General features: G+C 39.8%; 1 protein-coding gene across 1 annotated transcript; it reads right to left on the bottom strand.

The window, feature by feature from the left end:
* Nucleotides 1-1,581: 1,581 nt before the first annotated feature.
* LOC148659688 (transmembrane protease serine 9-like) lies at nt 1,582-21,372 on the bottom strand. Its single transcript, XM_088637417.1, has 9 exons — nt 21,273-21,372; nt 18,258-18,420; nt 16,959-17,230; nt 16,494-16,648; nt 11,771-12,404; nt 11,234-11,402; nt 10,317-10,573; nt 8,464-8,561; nt 1,582-4,086 (listed from the first exon to the last, which is right to left on the bottom strand). The coding sequence occupies exons 1-9, from the start codon at nt 21,325-21,327 to the stop codon at nt 3,778-3,780; spliced, it is 2,112 nt and encodes a 703-aa protein (XP_088493543.1). The 5' UTR covers nt 21,328-21,372; the 3' UTR covers nt 1,582-3,777.
* Nucleotides 21,373-21,445: the final 73 nt, after the last annotated feature.

Below are 21,445 nucleotides of genomic sequence, written 5' to 3' on the forward strand. Positions count from 1 at the left end.
CTGGCGCCGGTCTGTGTCTTCTAGGATATAATGCCAGTGAACTCTTGTTAAATTTGGGTCTCCAATAATGCCGCAGCAAACTCTTGTTTTTACATCCACTATAACAGACAATCTCCTTTGCTTTTAACCGAGCGTTTAATAATTTCCTAAAATGAAAATGATTTACTTTATTTCCCTCACAGGATCAATAAAAGTATCTATCATCTGTCTAAACTATGGGACAGAATTATGGGGTCTCCCCATACCAGAGATTACGTTAGGGCTTCAGAATGGTAATTGGCTGACATCATCTGACATCCCTCTGATTGGAGAAAAAAGACGTGCTGGTCTGCTATACATACTGTACCAGGAAGAGGATTTCTTTCTATTCGAAACGTGTATTTTAAAAGTTTAATTAAGAAGTAAAAACCTTACAGCGTACACAGATTTCTAAACTAATCAGGAGGAAGAAAAATCTCCTGTGTTTCGTGCATAAAAAGTGGTTATTAACTATCGAAACCTGTTTTATTTATTTTATTTTTATTTAGATTAAGAGTTCCTGTCACCCCCATTCCCATTTAAATCACAAACCCATGTTTAATTAAATGTCTTTTAATGTAAATCGTTATCTTTGTCTTATGCATAATAATGTTCACCACTCTGTCCAGCAAATTAATAATAAACTTTATTTTATATAGCGTTTTAAATGAAGAAGTAATTAGATTGCTCATAAACCTAATCACTTATTCTACATAAACACAGCATAATTGCTCTCTGAAAATGCTTTTTCTTTTTATTTAGGCTCAAATTTCAACTATAGATCGTACACTAATTACTAGCAGTAAATACTGATGTTTTGTTCCCTCTTACCACATAAATATTAAAAATAATGTATTGTAGCCAGGTAACAGTGAAACGGGCGTACAGTCTGGGGAGATCGCCCATTTTCCATGTAAATAGTTCCCTGGTTCCGCACCCCTTGGTGTGTCTCTCTCTCTGCCTGTTTTAGTATTGAATATTTATATGGAATTTTACCACTGAAGGGAAATCTTAGTAGCTGAGCATAAAAAGAATAGGAGCATACTGTAACGCATGTTAAGGCCATAAACGATATTAATTTTGGAACATAAACATACAGTATATGGCTGGTCTCGGTACTTTAAAGAAAACACACACCAGTATTCCATTTCTCCCTAAATATTTTAAGCATCGAAGTCTTTAACTAACGTGATACCGGAGTCAACAAGCATACTTTTAGAATTTGATTAAAAGGAAATTTAATATGGAATCACATATCTAAAGAAATTAATAATGATATAATTATATTCATGTACCGCAACACAAAAATTGTACACGCTGTACGATGTCTGTTGATAATGTTTTGTAGGGCTTTTTCAACACTCCTCACGTGACCTTGCTGGTGGTGCTGTGGGTTAGGTTCCTGACTCCCATGTCACATGCCGGGTGTTTGAATCCTGCTGGAGCTGTGACTTTGGTTTTAACAAACATTTCCTTGAAAAAATAAACGTTTCCCTGGCTCAGAGAATAAATAAAACCTCACTCGCACCAAACAAATTTATATTTCTAAATATCACAACATGATCGAATTTAAGTCATTTTAATAACAATGAATAGTCACCTATGCGTTACATTTCAATAGATGATCTTCCCAGGCAGCTTGGAAATGGGGTGGGGTTTGAGGTTTGGGGTCCCCCATGTGCCCCACTGATGTGTCCCCTGAACAAGAAACAAGAACAGGTGTCTGATGCATCAATCAAAGAAGTTTATTCAGTTACATTTCTTCTACAGAGCACAGAGAAACAGAAAGTAGCCCAATGCAGTAAAGAAGGAGCCTTCATCACCGTGGATACCCATGACAGAGAACAGACCAGAGCTGAGTCCACTGGTACAAAGCATGATGTGGGACAAGTGGTCAAGACGTAACATGATAACAATAAGTTAAAATGTTTATGTAGAAGTGCAACTTGATTTAGTTACTTAGTTTCCCAGCAGGAAGGCATTAGATCTGTGCTGAGTTCAGAACTGTTATAAAGTTCTTGTCTGGATGTGCAGCTGTGGTGTGATATTAAAGAAGAGTTCAATGATGGGAGCAGTGGGACAGTGGTTTGGGAATGTATTTTTTCCCTATTTTATTGTTTAGCCAATGGTGATGGTGTGTATGGTAACACGAGTTCTGTACGCTGCAGATCGAAAAATTAAAAAAAAATGTGTACGAACAGTAGCTAGACCTTTTAATATATACAGTATATTAAAAAATAACAAAAGTGATAAAACTGTTTTTTAGAAGATAAGATCACTTTATTAGCCATATACAATTTCTTGTATTAGGATCTTGTCTTTTCACACACCCTACCTTGCTTTCCATGAGACACACAGCCAGGGAGAGAAGCTTGGGGTCAGTGCACAGGGTCAGCCATTTATACAGCACCCCTGGATCAGTTGGGGTTAAGGGCCTTGCTCAGAGGCCCAACAGAGTAGGATTCCTCTGCCAACACAGGATTTGAATCAGCAACCTTCCACCCAGTGGTGCAAATCCTTAACCACAGTGCCACCACTCCTCCCTTTAAATTAAACAACCAGCCCATATAGGGAGCGGACCCACGCCCTTGGCACTATTGGGACCATGTTCTGTCCAAGTGAGCTAACCAGCCACCTCTGATGTAATGAAGTGATTGTGTTCGAGGGTGTAGTCGTGCTGCAGAAATCATTTAAATGCGTTTCTTTGTAATTTTGCACAAATGCTGAAACAAAGCCAACATCGGCCTTTATCATCAGCCTTTACCCATCATGGCCTCCTCACAATCCCCCTCTATGAACTGGCTTCATCACTCTGCTCTCCTCCCCACTGAGAGCTGGTGTGTGTGGAGTGTTCTGGCGCACTATGGCTGCCGTCGCATCATCCAGGTGGGGCTGCACACTGGTGGGGGTGGAGGGGAGCCCCCATTACCTGTAAAGCGCTTTGAGTGGAGTGTCCAGAAAAAGCACTATATAAGTGTAAGCAATTATTATTATTATCCTCTCCTGATTTCTGAATCGGTGTCAGAGTCATTTCAGGGGTGAATGCCCCCTAGTGGCCATCTTCTGCAGAGGCTCTTCCTGTCGCATTACTCTGACACACTGCTGGCTGCAGAGTAAGAATCGACACCCTTCCACCCACAAGCCCAGATCCTTAGCCACAGTGCCACTGCTCCAACCCCTAATTTGTAATGGAGGGAAATGAAAAAAAAATAATTCTGAAGAGAAAATTCCTAATAAATCAAGAAAACATACTGAGACATCTGATGCAACCTGTCTCGGTGGTGCAGCAGAGTCCCAGCAGTGCTTAAAGCTGCAAAAGAAGCAAAACACTTTCAGAATCATTTCATTGCTACTCAGAAACCTGAGCTGATTGATTGAATGAATGAGCTGAATGAACCTGATGATGTGTGTGCATAGTAGAGTTGTCTACTTACATGTATGTATAATTTGTCACAAATTGGGATTTTTGCTCAATTTTTGGAAAATTTAAGAAAAAATAAAAATTGGTCACCAAAAAGCAATGCCATCTGAGATAGTCTTGTCTCAGCACAATTGTGGTTTCAGCACAATTTAACAAAAAACATCAAAATCCCAATTTCAGAACAAAACAGTATTTTTACTGGCCTGTATGTGTTTCACACAAGTGGCAGACCCATGAATAGTAGAAAAAGAAGACAGTCAGCCCTAAAGTCCAGCCTGCAGTAGGGAGAGACACATCCTTATACCAGGCTCTAGAAGTGTCCAGTGAGTGGACAGGGCTCAGGGTGCGGAGGTCCAGGCAGTCAGCAGGAGGGACAGGACAGCCAGCAGCAGGACAGTGTGTCCCAGGGAGGGGGCACTGCTGGGGGTGGGGGTGGTGGTGACCACGGTGTTGGGGTTGATGAGGGGCAGGGTGGGGCCCACGTTGCTCTGCAGGAAGCTCTGGTATCTGGACACCTTGGGGAACACCCCCTGCTGTAGGGCTCGGGCCACACGCCCCTTTAGTTGGACAGTGTTGTCCACTGCAACAACGCTGGCCTGAATCCAGAGAGAGTCCTGTTGACACACCAGGGGATCCCCTGAGTCTCCCTGGACAGAGAGAAACAGAGAGATGAGTAACTACACTGCACTGAGAGAGACAGAGTAAGGCTAAAACATCTAGTAATTAGGTACATTAACTAAACTATTCAGACTGCTACAAATGGCAAAGTTACTTTTAGACAGTCACCTGAATACTAACAAAATAATGGGGTTATTACTCGGAAAGGAAAGCAGCTTGGAAGCTTCTTTCAATAGTACAAACCACCACCAATGGAGCACAAGTGAATGAGTCTGGTTCGGTTCCTGTGCTGCTCTCACGGCACTGAGGTAAACACACCCCCTAAAAAAAGGGTGCTATATGTCAGGATTGGAAGCAGTACATATGTGACTTTTAGCGGCACATACCAGCCAATATGGAGCCCATTGTTTGTGCAATGAAAGAATATTAAAGGTGTTCCAACTCTTTCTGTCTATTTTGATTTAGTCTATTTAAAACATAACAGGAAGCATTTCCTTCACACCATGTACTGTAGTTTTAAAAATCCAGCCACATGAGACACATAAGAAAAAAACTACAATTCCCAATGTGCCACACTCAGGGAGTCTTATCTACAGATATCCAAGCAGTACAGCACATCAGCCACAGTAAAGTACTGGTTATCATGGTTTTTGCAGAATGCCTTCATCTATATGCTGTAACTGGCACCACTGTTTTCCAAGTGATTGTTAGAATTGCATAAATATTTTACCGTACAGTACCTCAGTGGTAAAATGTGATTTAAAAAATGTTAGTATAATGATCTGATTGCACTGCAGACTTGTATTAGCTGGAATGCAACTTACTGTACAGTACATGATGAACAAAATCATTCAAATCAAAACTTATTACTCCATTTGTTTTACTGTATATGTTTATTTGCTTTTAAATATGTTATGGTACAATATGGTTTTAACCCAATACAATACAATATAGTATGTATATAAAATATTTACAAATTAAACACTTAGGGATTTAGATTTCTGAAAGCCCTCCGCTATCCCACACCTTCAGTTGTCCAATCAGAAGTATGCATTGGCAGTTCAGGGGTATAATTCTTATCTGTCATGTGCAAAGTCTGGATTCGAAGCCCAGTCAATGTCCAAGTTGTACTTTAACAAATGTCCTCCTGAGGATAAAAAAGACTATCTAATAATAATATAAATCTAATAAATAATATGTGTACTACATTAACATTTTTATCAATTTTAAATATCATAGTATGTTAAATATTAAAATTGTATTAATACTTAATGCAGTTATAAATACATTATAAGTAGATGCACCATTTGAGGCCAAATTGTAATTGGTTTGAATAATTGAACACAATTGAACATAATTTCATTTAATGTAACACAATATCTGATTTGTAGTCATTTGGAATTTGGACCATTTGTAACGGCTGGAGGCTGTTCATGCAAATGTTACGGTATGCCGTGGCAACTGGGAACTGTGGGCCACTTCCAGTTCAGGTGTAACAGTTTTTGGTTAAAATATATAAATATATATGTGTCATAGCTAGTAGTCAGAATGAATAATAAAGTCTTAGTAGGACATGCAGATCAGCATGATTGAAAGGCAGATCTGTGCGAAACACCACATAAAAACTGATAAAATTCAGAAAACACTTGTCCTTGTCACTCCTTCCTTTATCTACCTTGTGTGCAACTAACTTTTATATATCAATATTTATGTATTTAATTTTTTTTAATTTTGCATAATACTTTAGCATGGCTGATGACTAGCTAATGAGATGTATCTCAGTCGATTAATAGCTACCCAGCTAATAGACGTGTTTCACACTATTGTACACTACCATTTGTTTTGGGGACATACTGTATCAAATATTGCACTGAGAAGAATATTTTCTTATTAAAATTCATCAGATATCTTCTATGCATTGTGTGGAATGAACTGGGTTTAAAAACCTGCTGAATGTCCTGATTTGGAGACACGCACTCATACTAAGGAGCAAGTAGGAGGGAGGACAGGTGGAATACATCAACTCTGCACATTTATCTACAGGGCTGTTTCACAAAGCATGTTTCCTAATTCAGTGTTTTCTCAAAGTAGCCAGATTAAATTAATAATAACTGCTTACACTTATATAGTGCTTTTCTGAATACTCCACTTAAAGTGCTTTACAGGTAAACCACCACCACCAATGTGCAGCCCCACCTGAATGATGCAACAGCAGCCATAGTCCTCCAGAACACTCCCCACAAATCAGCTCTCAGTGGGGAGGAAAGCAGAGTGATGAAGCCAGTTCAGAGATGGGGGTTATTAGGTGGCCATGATTGGTAAGGGCCAATGGAAAATTTGGGCAGGATGCTTGGATTACACCCCTACTCTTTTCAAGAAACACCCTGGGATTTTTAATTATCACAGAGAGTCAGGACCTCGGTTTTACATCTCATCCGAAGGATGGCACCTTTTTACAGTATAGTGTCCCCATCACTATACTGGGGCATTAGGACCCACACAGACCACAGGGTGAGCGCCCCCTACTGGTCCCACTAACACCTCTTCCAGCAGCAGCCTGAGCTTACCCAGAAGTCTCCCATCCAGGTACTGACCAGGCTCACACTGCTGAGCCAGTGTGTCACACCCAGTTACTGACCAGGCTCTCACCTGTTTAGCTTCAGTGGGTTGCCAGCTGTGAGTTGCAGGGTGGTGTGGCTGCTAGCTGTTTGGAATTAAGTGGATAACTGACTTCAGGACTACTGTGGTTTCACCATGGCAAACTCGGGTTTAAGTTATATGCTTAAGTGAAGCATAAAGCAGCTCACATTTAAACTATCTGACTAGCTTTGCAAAATCACAATGCACAGGGAGGGTTGAGCATGGATTCCTTCATCCGCAACTGCAAAACCACTGTGGAAGAATGTGTGTCTTAATCCTGTGACCACAAAATAAGTGTCTTTGTGGAAAACCTGGCCGCAATCAAGCTCCAGCATTTTTCTCACATCTCTGATCAGGTTTGTAGTGCTTAGTGCAGAAATACTTTAAAACTTTGGGCAACCATAATTTCCAGTTTTGCCATTAGGTATAAATTATAAGTATAATCAAACTTTCTTTCATGTTTAATTTACTTTCCTTCTTTCAAATAGATTGCATGATAAACATACAAATATAAATATTTTAATGTGTATATAATCTGAAAAAGCACACTGCATTCATACTAGACTATACAGTAAAAAATAATAGAAAAGTATTTTTTAAATATTCAACATATTTTGCTTTGTGGCACACCCCCAGGGTGTCACTTTTGCTACAATAGCACTACTATGCACAGGTTATAACATGTAATTACATGTAACATGTAATAAAACTATTTTTATTATTAATATTAATTTATTATTTAACATACTGTGATTATATAAAGTTAATAACAATGTCATTACAGTAGCACAAGAGCCTTTATTATCAACAAGGAGCAATTTGTTAAAATAAAACTTTGTATTGGCTGGGAATCGAACCCAGGCCTCCCATGTGGTAGGCATAGTGATGGTTAATTTGATTAGAAGTTTCATTTTCCATTGCACAGCAAAGAAACAGTATATATAAATACATATATATAAGAATATATCAAATTAAATTATGAATATATTAAATATTAAGTGAATAAAATTAATTATATGATTTCTTGCATAAGAATTGAAACCAAACTTGAAGTGTTCACCAATAAAAAGAATAATAAAAATGTCTATAAGAACTTATATAACTTATGTTTGTTCAAGCATAAGTTGATTATCATTTTTACTTTGAACCTTGCAAGTGTGCATGGGAAATGTTGTTAAAACGAACATGTTAAATCGTTCCCAAAATAGCCACAGCAAATGTTTATGAAGAAGGTAGAATACTGCTGTGTAACACTAATGGCTATATAAATATACATTTATATTAATAGATTATTACACTTAATAACATTAAAAAACAATTATATACTTTGGATATTTTTATTGTCAGATACCAAAATTTCCCTTAAGTTTTAAGATTACATATTTGTATTCCATATGTATCAGTGTGGCATGTCTGGCTGCCTGTTCACTGGCGGAGGTTCAATACCTCTGATCGAGGTAGAGAGAAGTTCTTTCAGCCCACAAGGAAATAATAAGTGGCAAGAATCTCCTCGAATGTAAAGATTTCTCAGGAGAAAAGGGCTTCCGCAGCCTTTCAACTGTTGCCGTGGTGAAACCAGGGAGATTGCGTGAGAATGTGATTCTAGGTGGTACTGATATAAATTGTCACACGAAAGAGGTTAGAGAGAGGGCAGCTAGAAGGCCCTCTAGTGGTGTACGGTGGGAAAATCATTCCCACTGTCACACATATTAATTGCATTTAGAAGTGATACAAATTAAGAATTGAGTGTCTGGAAGATTGGGTACCTGCTGTAGGTCCAGTGATCCAGTACAGAGGTTGTCAGCTGAAGAGACATTCACACAATCAGTGATCGCTGTGGACACTTGCTGCAGGGTGTTCTCACCTGACAGTAAAGGGACACATGGGAAATTTTAGTTTGGAAGGGAAATGTAAGGAAACATGAAAACTGCTTCCTGTCTCATTTCCCAGGTAACAGGTATGGGGAAATGGTCTTGGTGGGAATCAGCACATCATGCTGTGCCCACTTCTAGCTTAGGGATGTAGGAAGGGGTGAGGGTTTCTATCTGACATCACATATAGTTTTTTTGCAGGTTTGTACAGTGCTTATGGAAATAAGTTTAAGCATATATATATATGTATATGCATGCACACCACAGATAGGAAGACTTAAGTCTCTGAATAGTCAGAATCTACTGAATGACAGATATTTCAAACTATTACAGTATATAAGCTTTTTCCATAGCCTGTTGGTTTGAACACATAGCAGGTGACCAAAAGCAGCCATTTTGTGTTGTGTTGGTTTTCTTGAACATGTGATTTCATTTTACTCTGGAAATGAGCTTTTTTCAAGGTAGTGGACAACAGTTTTTATGTATTCTAGTGAATTTTTACTTTTGCGATTGTATTTTGCTGGAGAATTGATCAATTACTGATGGAATCTGGAGACTCTCTAAACTGAAATGCTAAATAATATACCTATAAAAATGATTCATTTGCTTTAAACTGTTGCATCTGGTTACAAAACACACTGTTGAAAGACTTAAATTAGCTGGTGTCTTGTGATATATAGTGTGTGGTGGTGTGTTTTGATTTTGCTGGTAAATTTGCTGGTATGAATAATACACCCATTGTGTAGTCTTCTGTTTGAAGTGCTGTTCTCAGCAATATGCTGTTAATTTGTTTGTTCAAATTAGTTTTGGGTCTGTGAAAAAAAACTTAATGGCTGTATATAGAGGTTATTATAGACCATTTGCATTTGCAATACCTTGAGAAACAATAAAAATATATATTGTTTATGGTAGAGTGTACTGTTCATTGCAGATTATGTATTGGTCCGGTTATGGACAAAATGGCCACCTAATTATAAACCCTCTCTAAAACATTCTGACTCACCCCAAACCCATTCAATTTTCTGATAAAAAATATACTGTATAATGTAACACTGAACACCTTCCACAGGGTGATTAATATGGGAGAGAGGTTGACATCTAACATAACCAGTTTTTTGGTTGTATAAACATTAATGTGAAGCATGCTTCGCTTACACCACCAGTATACTTATCTGTTTAAACTCATTCTCCACCCCTTCTCTATCACTTCCAGTAAACAATTCTACTAGGGCCATGTCATTCTTTAATAGATTAACAGAAGTTCCTGCATTTTCATTCCATTTGTATTAGCTGATTTCATTTGAAAATGTATTGTTCATGAGCACCAGCTGAGGGGCAATCTGTTATAAAATCCTTAATCCATTTTATAAGCTTCCCATTAACATCCATAAGACATAGCTGATCCAATGTTGGTGTGGATAGTATTAAATGCAGTCAATAATCAGTTTATGCACATATGACTTTGCCTGTTGCAGATGACTAGATACCAAAACCAAAGCTGCATCTTCAGTCTTGCTATGTTCTTTATAAGTAAAGTTATTCAGATGGTCTTGAATCAAGAGAATACAAAAAAGTGTGCAAACCAGCAGAGTACATGTTTAACTGTCCAAAATGGGGAACTGAGGAACCCCAGCCCAGGAAATCCTGGTACCCTTCTATACAGTGGTTTGGGCTGGTCCTGTCTATGTAAAAAACCTCCTGAATGGGGAGCCTGAGTTCCGCTCTTTGACCTCGTATCCCAGACTCACCTGTCCCAGTTGCGTTACCCCAGCCAGTGACCCAACACTGAGCTCCAATGGGGAATGAGACTCTCTCCCCAGCCAGGCAGATGGGCTGGATGTAGTCAGTGAAGGAGACCTTGGTGTCCAGTTTCAGGAGGGCGATGTTGGCGCCACCAAGCTGGCTGGTTTGGACACTCTGGACCCCCAGGGATCTCTCGAAGGGGTTTGAGCCGTTCTGCTTCAGTTTTCCCAGGATCACTGTCCACTCCTGGACAATCACTGGACTGGAGAGATTCGATATAGTAGAGGGAATACAGATACACTAGATAGTACAAAAGGTCAACACTGAAAAGATACTCACAAGGGCACAGGGGAGATAATGACCCTATTGTCAGTCAGTCTAAAGCCCTCTTGCACTGTTAAAGAATTTAAATATAGCACATGGCTGTCACTGTGTTCCAATTAAATCTATCAAGTTGGATCTGAATTATATCTATTGCTGTGTTAGTGTGTGAATTAATGGTTGTTTTAACACACAGTATTTAGATAACCACTCTTACTATAGTAAGTCATCATTATTCTGTGTGACTAAGTGACTAAGAGCAATTTATTACATCAGAAATCAGTGAAGTACCGGTATTTCAACACCAAGGGTGAGTTGGAGTCTTGTCATCTTGACCTAAATAAGTGGGACAGCTGGGGTTGGTCTGTACGTGGGTAAGAGGTACAGGTGGGATTGGTCTCTACCTGGGTGAGAGGGACAGGTGGGGTTGCTCTGTACCTGGGTGAGAAGGGCAGGTGGGTTTTGATCTGTACCTGGGTGAGAGGGACAGGTGGGGTTACTCTGTACCTGGGTGAGAGGGACAGGTGGGGTTGCTCTCTACCTGGGTAAGAGGGACAGGTGTGGTTGGTCTGTACCTGGGTCAGGTGGCGTTGGTCTGTACCTGGATAAGCACTGTGCAGCTGTCATCACCCAGTCACCGGTCACAAGGGTCCCTCCACACACATGTCTCCCATTTCTCTGCAGGCTGGCCATCCATGGCCAGGACCCCTCTGCAGCTGACTGGCCCACGAGGAGGGATGTATTAAGTCTGGGCCTCCCACAGACTTGTACTGAAAAAAGCAGTGAGACAGCAGAGTCACCTCTAGAGGACTGGACAGATTTCCCACACCAAGCCTAGTGATTATGACTGTATACTCTGACATAAGATCCTACCAGAAAAATATATTTGTAATTGTAGTAGTAGGAAGATCACACTCCCATTAATTATAAAAATGTTTTGTGGTTGGCTTACATCTGACACACTACCAAAGACAGCAGGAGGAGGAAGGGATTTCAGCAAAGTAGTTTGTGAAACAAAAAATGACTTATCTGGCATCACTCTAATGTCCCGAATAAAAGAAATAGAAAATGTGTGTTTTATGTGAATAACAACCTTCAATATTGAACAGATGTCGTCTGATTAAAGAGATTAACTTACTAGGTAGTGCAGCTGAAATGGTTACGGAAGCTGTAGAAGGAACAGTAATGTCTGGTGCAGGACGAGTAGTGGTCACTGGTGCTGTAGTAGTAGAGGAGGCAGTGGACACTGGTGCTGTAGTAGTAGAGGGAGCAGTGGACACTGGTGCTGTAGTAGTAGAGGAGGCAGTGGACACTGGTGCTGTAGTAGTAGAGGGAGAAGTGGACACTGGTGCTGTAGTAGTAGAGGGAGAAGTGGACACTGGTGCTGTAGTAGTAGAGGAGGCAGTGGACACTGGTGCTGTAGTAGTAGAGGGAGCAGTGGACACTGGTGCTGTAGTAGTAGAGGGGGCAGTGGACACTGGTCCCGTAGTTGTAGAGGTAGTAGTAGTCAGTGATGCTGTTGAAGTATCAGGAGCAGTGGTCACTGAAAATACATTTGCCGCATTGCATATGGAATTACTGCCAAAGAACACAAAGTCTGTTGTGCCCAACCCAGCTTGGTTTTTAATCCAGGACTTGTAATTGGAGACTCCTGAATAAATCACTAACATCTTGCCACAGGTGGTGTATCTGTTTACTACTCCAGCCAGGGTCCAAGAAGATTCCTGTTTACACACCAGTGGATTCCCATAGAATCGAAAATTATTTTCATCCTACAATGAGAGATGGATGTATTATTACAGACACAGTGACTGGGCAGCATTATAGGTTAATAGTGCACTAACAACAATACAGGTGCAATGACTGGAAATACCGCACTTTAATATAATACCGCATCATACCGCATGTAAATTGAAATATAATAATAGTAACCAGAAGCATCTTGTAAAACTGCCAGGTGGAGCTACTAAAGCTTAATGTACCCTGTACAGCATTTGAGCTGTCATCAGAAAACATCTGGTTTCGAATCCCAGTTACTGCTTATGGATAACCTTTTTACAATTAAGTTGTATACTGTTTAGACATTTAAGAATTTTAAACTCTATTACAGAATGTTAAATATTAAACATGAAAAGGTCTGTATATTTTGCAAAAACAAAATTGCTCAGTTGGACAAAAGTACACAACCTTCCACCTTCATCATAAATAATTTAATCATAAATATTTAATGCATCAAAGTCTTTAACTTGGTAACTTAGTGGGTTCTGGTTTTAACATTTAACAAGCTGATATTCTGTATTTCATAAAAAGTTATAACGTTTCATCCTTTTCTAAGAATACGTAGTAAGAACACCACTTGCTTTTATTGTAAAAAGATAAATGTTACAGTGATTTAACATCACCTGATAGCTATACAGATGCAGCTATTCAAAATGTACAGTTCAACTCCATACCACGTGAAATTATCTGCAGTTCACCGTGTTGTACCGCAGTACGTGATTAGCTGGCCAAAATGACAGACAGGGGCACTGGGTGCATTGGTTGTTAGTGAAATAATTGCTTAATTTAATCTCTTTACTTTGCATGTTTTAATCCTCTTGTTATTGAATATTAATATGGAATTTTACAACTAAAAGGAAATTTTAGTTGCTGAGCATAAAGAGAAGAGGAGCATAACGTGTCTGAAGGTCATAAACAAGATTAATTTAGGAACATAAACATATTATATAAACTGTAGTTCAGGTGGGTAGCTGTGTCAGAATGTGTAGGCTGCAAAGGAACAAGTAATAGATTTATTCCATGCTGAAAGAGAAAAAAGAAAACATGAAGAAGGTTCCACAGTTGAAACGCTGTTTTCTTTCTTCTCTTTTAAACATGGAATAAACCTATTACTTCTTCCTTATGTTAACTGCATATGGCTGGTATTGGTAGTTTAAATAAAAAATACACACCAGTATTCTGCTTTCTTCCTAAACATTTTAAGCATCAAAGTGTGATTATGTGAAAACATTTTGCCTGTCCTTTTCAGCTACAGCTGAAGTTCTTAAGTGGTGCATTGGTGTAATGGCTTAGGCCTGTGCCTTGTATTCTGGAGGTTGGGGGTGTGATCCCAGCTGTTGCTATGAGGGTTTTCTTTTAACAAACAAACATGTCTTTGAAAAACTAAATTGGTTATTATTATCAACACCACATTGAATGTGTTGGTATTTCTAAATATCACAAAACGTTCAAAGTTCAGTGAGTTAAGTGAGTTAAGTGATTAACCTTTTCTATGAATACTTGCGCTTGTTATCGCAGTAAAAGAAAGGCATACTTGAATTTGATTAATAGGAAATATATGGGATCACATATCTGAAGAAATTAATAACAATATTAATTTAAGGATCTAAATATATGTATTTATATAACTGGTAGTATTACTGTAATCCACTTTGTAAACACGTTTTATTTTTAATTTGACTCATTCACGCATGATGAAGTATTATGTACACTATATTAACATGTTTTTTGTATATTTATATAACATTCAATGTTAAGTTATATTAATAATGAAATAAGAACATTAATTAGTAAATGTGAATACTGTTAACTGTTCAACCAGTTAAATTCAAACACTTTATTCAGTGGGGCAATTTAACAGACACCTCAAGCCTTAAAATGAAATTGAGTATATTGTAATTAGAATCGAGAATAACAAAGCGGTATATTACTGAATTTATAGTAATGTGTCTGGTCATTATTAACTTAATAATAATAATTTCAAGCTTCTTGTATCTTTTTCAGAGTCATTTGTGCCTTAAACTGCTGTACAGTGTATTTAAACACTCTATGGTAACTACACTGCCCACTAAACCGCTTTCCCACAAAGTCACGTAGCTGATTTACAGCTGAACAGAACTTTATCTTGCAAAAATTCAGATGTTTGTCAACGTATTTACTAAAACTATCCATCTCAGTAATCTCATTGTGCGCCAAAGTGCTCACTCAAAGTTCACACTCCCAGTAAAATAAGAAACCCGTTTCCCAGACAAAGTTGTGTTGTGTTAACACAAACTCTACTTAACAGAGCCTCTTGTAAGAGCAAGGTGACTTTCTGCTATCAAAACCATATTTACAGCTTTTAAAGTCACACAATGTTTGAATTAGTTCAGGTGGGTAGCTGCGTCAGCATGCGTAGGCTGCAAAGGAACAAGTAACAGGTTTATTCCATGCTGAAAAAAAGAAGAAAGAGAACACAACGTTTCGGCCGTGGAGCCTTCTTCCTCACACCTGAAGAAGGCTCCACGGCCGAAACGTTGTGTTCTCTTTCTTCTTTTTTTCAGCATGGAATAAACCTATTACTTGTTCCAATGTTTGAATTAGGCAGGAACACCTCATTATATCTTATTTTTCATTTCATTTTTTAAAATAAATATAAGGCAACCAGCAACCAGATGTCCTGTTTTTTTTTAACAGTCATTTTTCCACACTGTAGTTTTAAAACTTGAACAAAGATGTGCAAACAGCGTGATGTTTTAAAGCCAATACAGGATAGCTTGTGGGAAATACATTTATTTTGTACTGCATCAAAGTTTAACTTGTTCAGAGCTCCCGACATTACAAACTCTGAGTTAAAAGGAACATGTCAAAATATTTCCAAAATAATCACAAGTGAACGGGTTGATGGATTCGATAATAATAGAGAAATCATAACAACGAGTATAACGACGGAGAGAGATATCATGTTGGTATTTATAGCATTTGGTGGAGGAAGCCATTACACCAATGTGCCATCTACCTCTTTATGATTTCTTATCTATTGCACATCTCCAGTCATTGTTTACACGTCTGTATTGTTTACATTCAAACTGTCTACATGTTTACTTGCACATTGTCTATTGTTTGTTTGTACATTGTCTTGATGCACTGTTTGCACTTTGTCTTGTTTTTTACACTTGTTTTACAATCGAGAGACTTTCTGTCAGTAAGAATTCCATTGTACCAGTACCGGTTACATATGGCAATAAAGTTCAAGTTCAAGTTCAAGTTCACTTGACAGCTTAAGCTATAACTGAACAGGGCAGGCAAAAAGGTTCCAAGTAATCATGGGAGAATGAGTCAAATTGATGCAGATGTTTACAAAGAAAGTCTACTACTCTGATAATTTGAGCTACAGTATATGAATATAATTATATCATTATTAATTTCTTTAGATGTGCGATTCCATGTTATATTCCCTATTAATCAATTTTTTTAAGTATGCATTTCTTTTACTGCGATAACGATCGCAATAATTCATAGAAAAGGTAAAAACATTTGAACTTTTTACAAAGTATATGAACTTAAGATAGTCAGAAGGAGCACGTAAAAAGTTTTCCAAAATAACCACAGTATGCAACTGAATTAAAGACATTGATGCTTAAAATGTTTATGAAGAAAGTGGAATACTGGTGCGTATTTTTTTATTTAAACTACCAATACCAGCCATATACAGTTTACATAATATGTTCATATTCCTAAATTTATATCATGTATGACCTTCAGACACATTATGCTCCTCTTCTTTTTATGCTCGGCTACAAAAATGTCCCTTTAGTTGTAAAATGCCATATAAATATTCAATATTAAGCAGATTTAAACATGCCCAGTAAAGAGATTAAATGAAGCAATCATTTCACTAACAACCAATGCACCACGGTGCCACCAGTTGGTCGTTTTGGCCAGCCAAGCACGTGCTGCGGTATAATGTGCAGTACAGGGTTTTACTATGCATTTTGAATGGCTGCATCTGTATGTATACTTATATAACATCATATAAGCTTTGCTTGCTTTCCATATTGTGTTTCTGTAGCTTAGTGTCAAGAAACAGCTACTTCAGTTACCCAGCAGGAAGACATCTCACTCCGAGTCACGCCGGCACAGATCATGCTTTCTGTTAGATATGAATTCCCAAGGAGCTGTTCAATAAAATTGACACAGGCTGTGATCTCAATGAGGGGCAGCTGGGTCTGCTGTAGGGTCTCATTCCCTGAAATTACTGAAAGACAAGACAGGAGGTCAGTGTCCTTCCCTTAGTCCGTGACAGACTCTCCCAGCAGCTCTACATTGTGGAGACCCTGAGTCACGTATCCACCTCTTGATGAGGGTCTCAGACACTTGGCAAAAAGGAATTAGGAGCGAAGAAGCAGTGAATTCACGGGTGCAGAGATGTCAGAGAAAGGGGCACCTGAAAGGAATCATACCGAGAAACAGCTCAGACAGAGAGAAAGAGCGGGGTTCAATGCAGAAGGGAGATGTGATCTCATAACATTGATGTGTTGAAGGATACAAGAAACAGATCAATCTACCTCCACCAGTCATGTTGACCCAACCAGTGAACCAGCAGCTGGTGCAGTTGTAGAAGGAGCTGCTGCTGTCGGCCAGACAGATGGGCTGGATGTAGCTGGTGAAGGAGACGGGGCTGTCCAGCTTCAGCAGGGCGATGTCATCAAAAACATTCATGTCCTCAGTTGGGTAAAAACTGATCGTCTGCCCCATTCTGGACACTTCATGGGGATTCGAGCCCAGCTGTGTCTGTCTGCCCAGGTACACTGTCCACCTACTGGCATCTTTACCGCCCCTGGAGAGAGAGAGAGAGATCATCAGTGTCAAAGGTCACGTGTGTTACTCTCTGAAAACTCATCGCTGTTCCATCTCTTTTTCAACTGATTATTCATAGGTGTCTCACTTCCTGTTATCGGAAGTTCCCTGAGTAGGAGAACCAAAAGCCAGCAATTCAGCACCTGAACTAATTGAGTTTCAGAGTTGGTCTTGTTACCCTGCCTAGTCACAGTAGAGTAGAGGAGTTTATTGCCATAAATACATGTGCATTGGAACTCGTATCCACGCTGACCTCTCGGAACATACACAGTACCGCAGACAACACCACACAATGTAGATAATTACAAACATAATAAATAATAACAATAGGAGCAATAATAATAGCATCGGGAGCACTGAATAAGTTGTGGGACAGTAAATATGTGTTAGTGAAGAAAAGAAACATGGTAGACCATGCAAACAGTGCAGAGTGCAGATGTGTATTGAGTCTGAGGCCCTGCAGTCAGCTGTTGAGGATGCAGACTGCAGTGGGGAAGAAGCTGCTCTTGAGTCTAGTGGTCCGTACTTTAACAGTGCAGTACCGCTTGCCAGAGCGCAGGGGGGAGAAGAGTTTGTGGCCGGGATGGTTGGGATCCTGAATGATGGATTGGGCTTTATTGCAACAGCGGATGGTGTGGATCGCACCGATTGATGGTAAATCACATCCTATAATCTTCTGTGCTGTTGCCACAACCCTTTGTAGTGCATCTCTGTTGAGCATTGAGCAGTGTCGCTCATCAGTGTTAATTAGCCCCTATTCATCAAACTCAACATACTGATAGACAACAAGATCACAATACAGGAGCAGTGGAACCAGTCCTGTTTGTTACATTTTTAATATCTCAGTACATATAGAGAGGATGTAATCTAGTTCTTTACCCATAGAAGCAAACTAAAGCTGTCAGCCGTCTGTATCTATGGAATCTGTACGTGATCTATGTAATCTTACATATTTCAATCTTATCTAAATATCAGTCTATATAGAGAATTTTATTTTACTTCCTTACTGATAGAAGCAACCTGCAGCTGTCAGCACCCAGTCGCTGTTGATCAGAACGCCTCCACACAAGTATTGACCATCCACGTGCAGGCTGGCCTGCCAGGGCCAGGACCCCTCCTGGGCAGAGTCTCCCTGCAGGACACTGGGACTCAGGGGTGCCTGGCCGCAGGCTGGAGAGACAAGAGACAGAGAAGAGACAGAGTCCTCAGGTGTGTGTGACAACAGGAGAGACAGGAGTCCTTAGGTGTGTGTGTGTGACAACAGGAGAGACAGGAGTCCTCAGGTGTGAGTGTGACAACAGGAGAGACGGAAGAGAGAAGATTGTGCTGACAACCATACCTCCAGTAAGAATACAAAAAACTGGCAACATTTGCTTTCCACATTCCAGCTCTTTCATTCCAAAAACGTAACATCTGTTGCACCTTCACATACCCTGCCTCCGTCATGGCACTCAAATTCAATTTCCAGTCGATAATACTGACAAGGTATTGTCACAGCAGCGCAGCTCGAGACCAGAGGGAGCGGCTCGAGTGTCTCAGCCCCCTGTTCTTCCTGCTACTGCTCCGAGCACTGAGAGGGAAGACAGACCAGCACAGGGAGAGACTCCTAAATGGGCAGCAGATAACATCAGCCCTGGAAACAGAGCCCAAGCACTGGTGCCAGAACAGAACGAGCTCTGGGTCTGGTTTGAGAGAACGGACTGGTGAAACAGGTTTAATAGGGGGAATTGTCTCCGTATTGCTTCGGTAGTAGGTTAGTCTTTTATTCAAGGTCGGATTTTCTTTAATTGGATTAAAGGTTGGACTACATTAGGATTAGATTAGGGACCGGTGGGACTAGGAAATCATTTTTTCGCTTTATACTCGAAATTGTTTTATTATTATTTTTCTTCTTAAAAAGACTCCTGTAATCAGCAAGCTTATTGTTCTCTCTCTTTGTGTGCTCGCTTAGCCCTCCTTAGTATCGCCATCGGAATCCTGTACTGCTGCAAATCTGTGATCCCTACAAGGCTTCTAAATTAAGAGTTTTTTTTGTTAACATGTTAAACCTCCCATTTACATCACAGAATAGACCAAATTTCCAGGCCTGCGCAGTGCCATGTTCTGCAATTCAGAGCAAGGCAACAAAACCTCCGGTTTGTGAGGCTTGAGCAGGCTTGTGAAAACTCCTCTTTCACTCCAATAGACCAGTATTGTAATAGATCCAATATTGCTCTCGATTTCGAGACAAATACTCCTCACTTGTTAACTCACCTGTAGATCATAGTGGAACATTTCTGGAGTGAAATGTCTCCTGCACAGCCTGTACTTACTCGCTCGTCCATCACATCACATCACATCAGTTATTACAGTGACTAGTGAGCAGGAAGGACCTCTTCACATCCCAGTACACCAGTCAGTACAGGGACTAGTGAGCAGGAAGGGCCTCTTCACATCGCAGTACACCAGTCAGTACAGGGACTAGTGAGCAGGAAGGGCCTCTTCACATTGCAGTACAACAGTCAGTACAGGGACTAGTGAGCAGGAAGGGCCTCTTCACATCACAGTACATCAGTCAGTACAGGGACTAGTGAGCAGGAAGGGCATCTTCACATCACAGTACAGCAGTCAGTACAGGGCCTAGTGAGCAGGAAGGGCCTCTTCACATCACAGTACATCAGTCAGTACAGGGACTAGTGAGCAGGAAGGGCCTCTTCACATCACAGTACATCAGTCAGTACAGGGACTAGTGAGCAGGAAGGGCCTCTTCACATCGCAGTACATCAGTCAGTACAGGGACTAGTGAGCAGGAAGGGCCTCTTCACATCACAGTACATCAGTCAGTACAGGGACTAGTGAGCAGGAAGGGCCTCTTCACATCACAGTACATCAGTCAGCACAGGGACTAGTGAGCAGGAAGGGCCTCTTCACATCGCAGTACAACAGTCAGGACAGGGACTAGTGAGCAGGAAGGGCCGCTTCACCTAGCGATTCACACAAACTCTCCCTCTGCCCATGGCAATATCAGGAGTTTGCAACAAAATGGCGACCATACAGTGCTTTCACAAAGTTCAAGATTTTGTGCTCAGTTTGAAATTTGTACAATTTTACTATACCACCAATGAATCGATTTTGTTACCATTTTTACCAGATTTAATTAACTGTCTCTCCCCTTTTACAGTCACAGGCAATAGGACATCTCTTCTAAAATCAATTACAATTCTGTTTATTTTGTGTTTAAGAACAGTGAAAACTTATTGTAGAAATAAAGCTCAGTAGATTAATGCTTCTGGGGCATTAATTTCACAGCCCTCCAGGTGAGAGAGATTCTCCTCCTTCACCACCTAACCTGAACTGCAATTAAAGCCAGCAGCCTCTACCTTGTCTGTTCTTTTTTGGCATTTAGTTTTCTTTTTTTGAAGCACAGATGTGTTATATATTTTTTAATTAATTCAACTGTTCAGACTTCCTGACAATGTGTTGTTTGTTTTTACCTTGATGGAAAAAAACAACACAATCGATACTGATATCAATACTACTTATACCTGTGAATAAATGCAATAATAAATGATAAAATGACACAGATCTTTATACAAACCAGTAGAATTCTACTGTATATTGATATGATGTGACTGTTTTTTCTGTATTTTAATTAATTATGCTTATTGTTGTGGCTGCCCATGTTTTTGTTTCATTATATTTTAATAGATTTTTAGTTTCGTGAGGCAAAGACTGGTTTTTAATTAAAAAAAAACAAAGGTCAAGTGACTTAAGTTCAGACATTTACATCTGGACTTCATGATGATAATGTTACTGGACCCGAATACAATGGACTTGAAATTAATTTCAAGGAGATTGTTTTTTTTAAATATACCGTTTTACCAGACACATTCATATTATAGAAGTCTTTTTTGCACTCTATTTTCAAGGCACTCAGCACTCAGCACTCCTGTGGATACACTGTGCTGATAAATGAGGACAGTAGAGTTCGTCAGAGCACTAAGAGACACAGGTCAGCCACTGGCCAGACAGACACCACCTACCTCTCACTGTCAGGACCAGAGCCGCCAACACGCAGAGACTGATGCCCACCGCCATGACTGCTAGTGTGTCAGAGTCCTGTCTCCAGCTTCTCCTTTCTCTCCTCTCTCCCTCTGTCTGTCTCCTGCTCTGATATACACACCTGGAGAGACACGCCTCCTGTCCCTCCCTCTCT

Source organism: Lepisosteus platostomus, chromosome 6 (genome assembly GCF_059453375.1).
Source record: "Lepisosteus platostomus isolate fLepPlt1 chromosome 6, fLepPlt1.hap1, whole genome shotgun sequence".
In the NCBI taxonomy this organism is placed as follows: domain Eukaryota; kingdom Metazoa; phylum Chordata; class Actinopteri; order Semionotiformes; family Lepisosteidae; genus Lepisosteus; species Lepisosteus platostomus.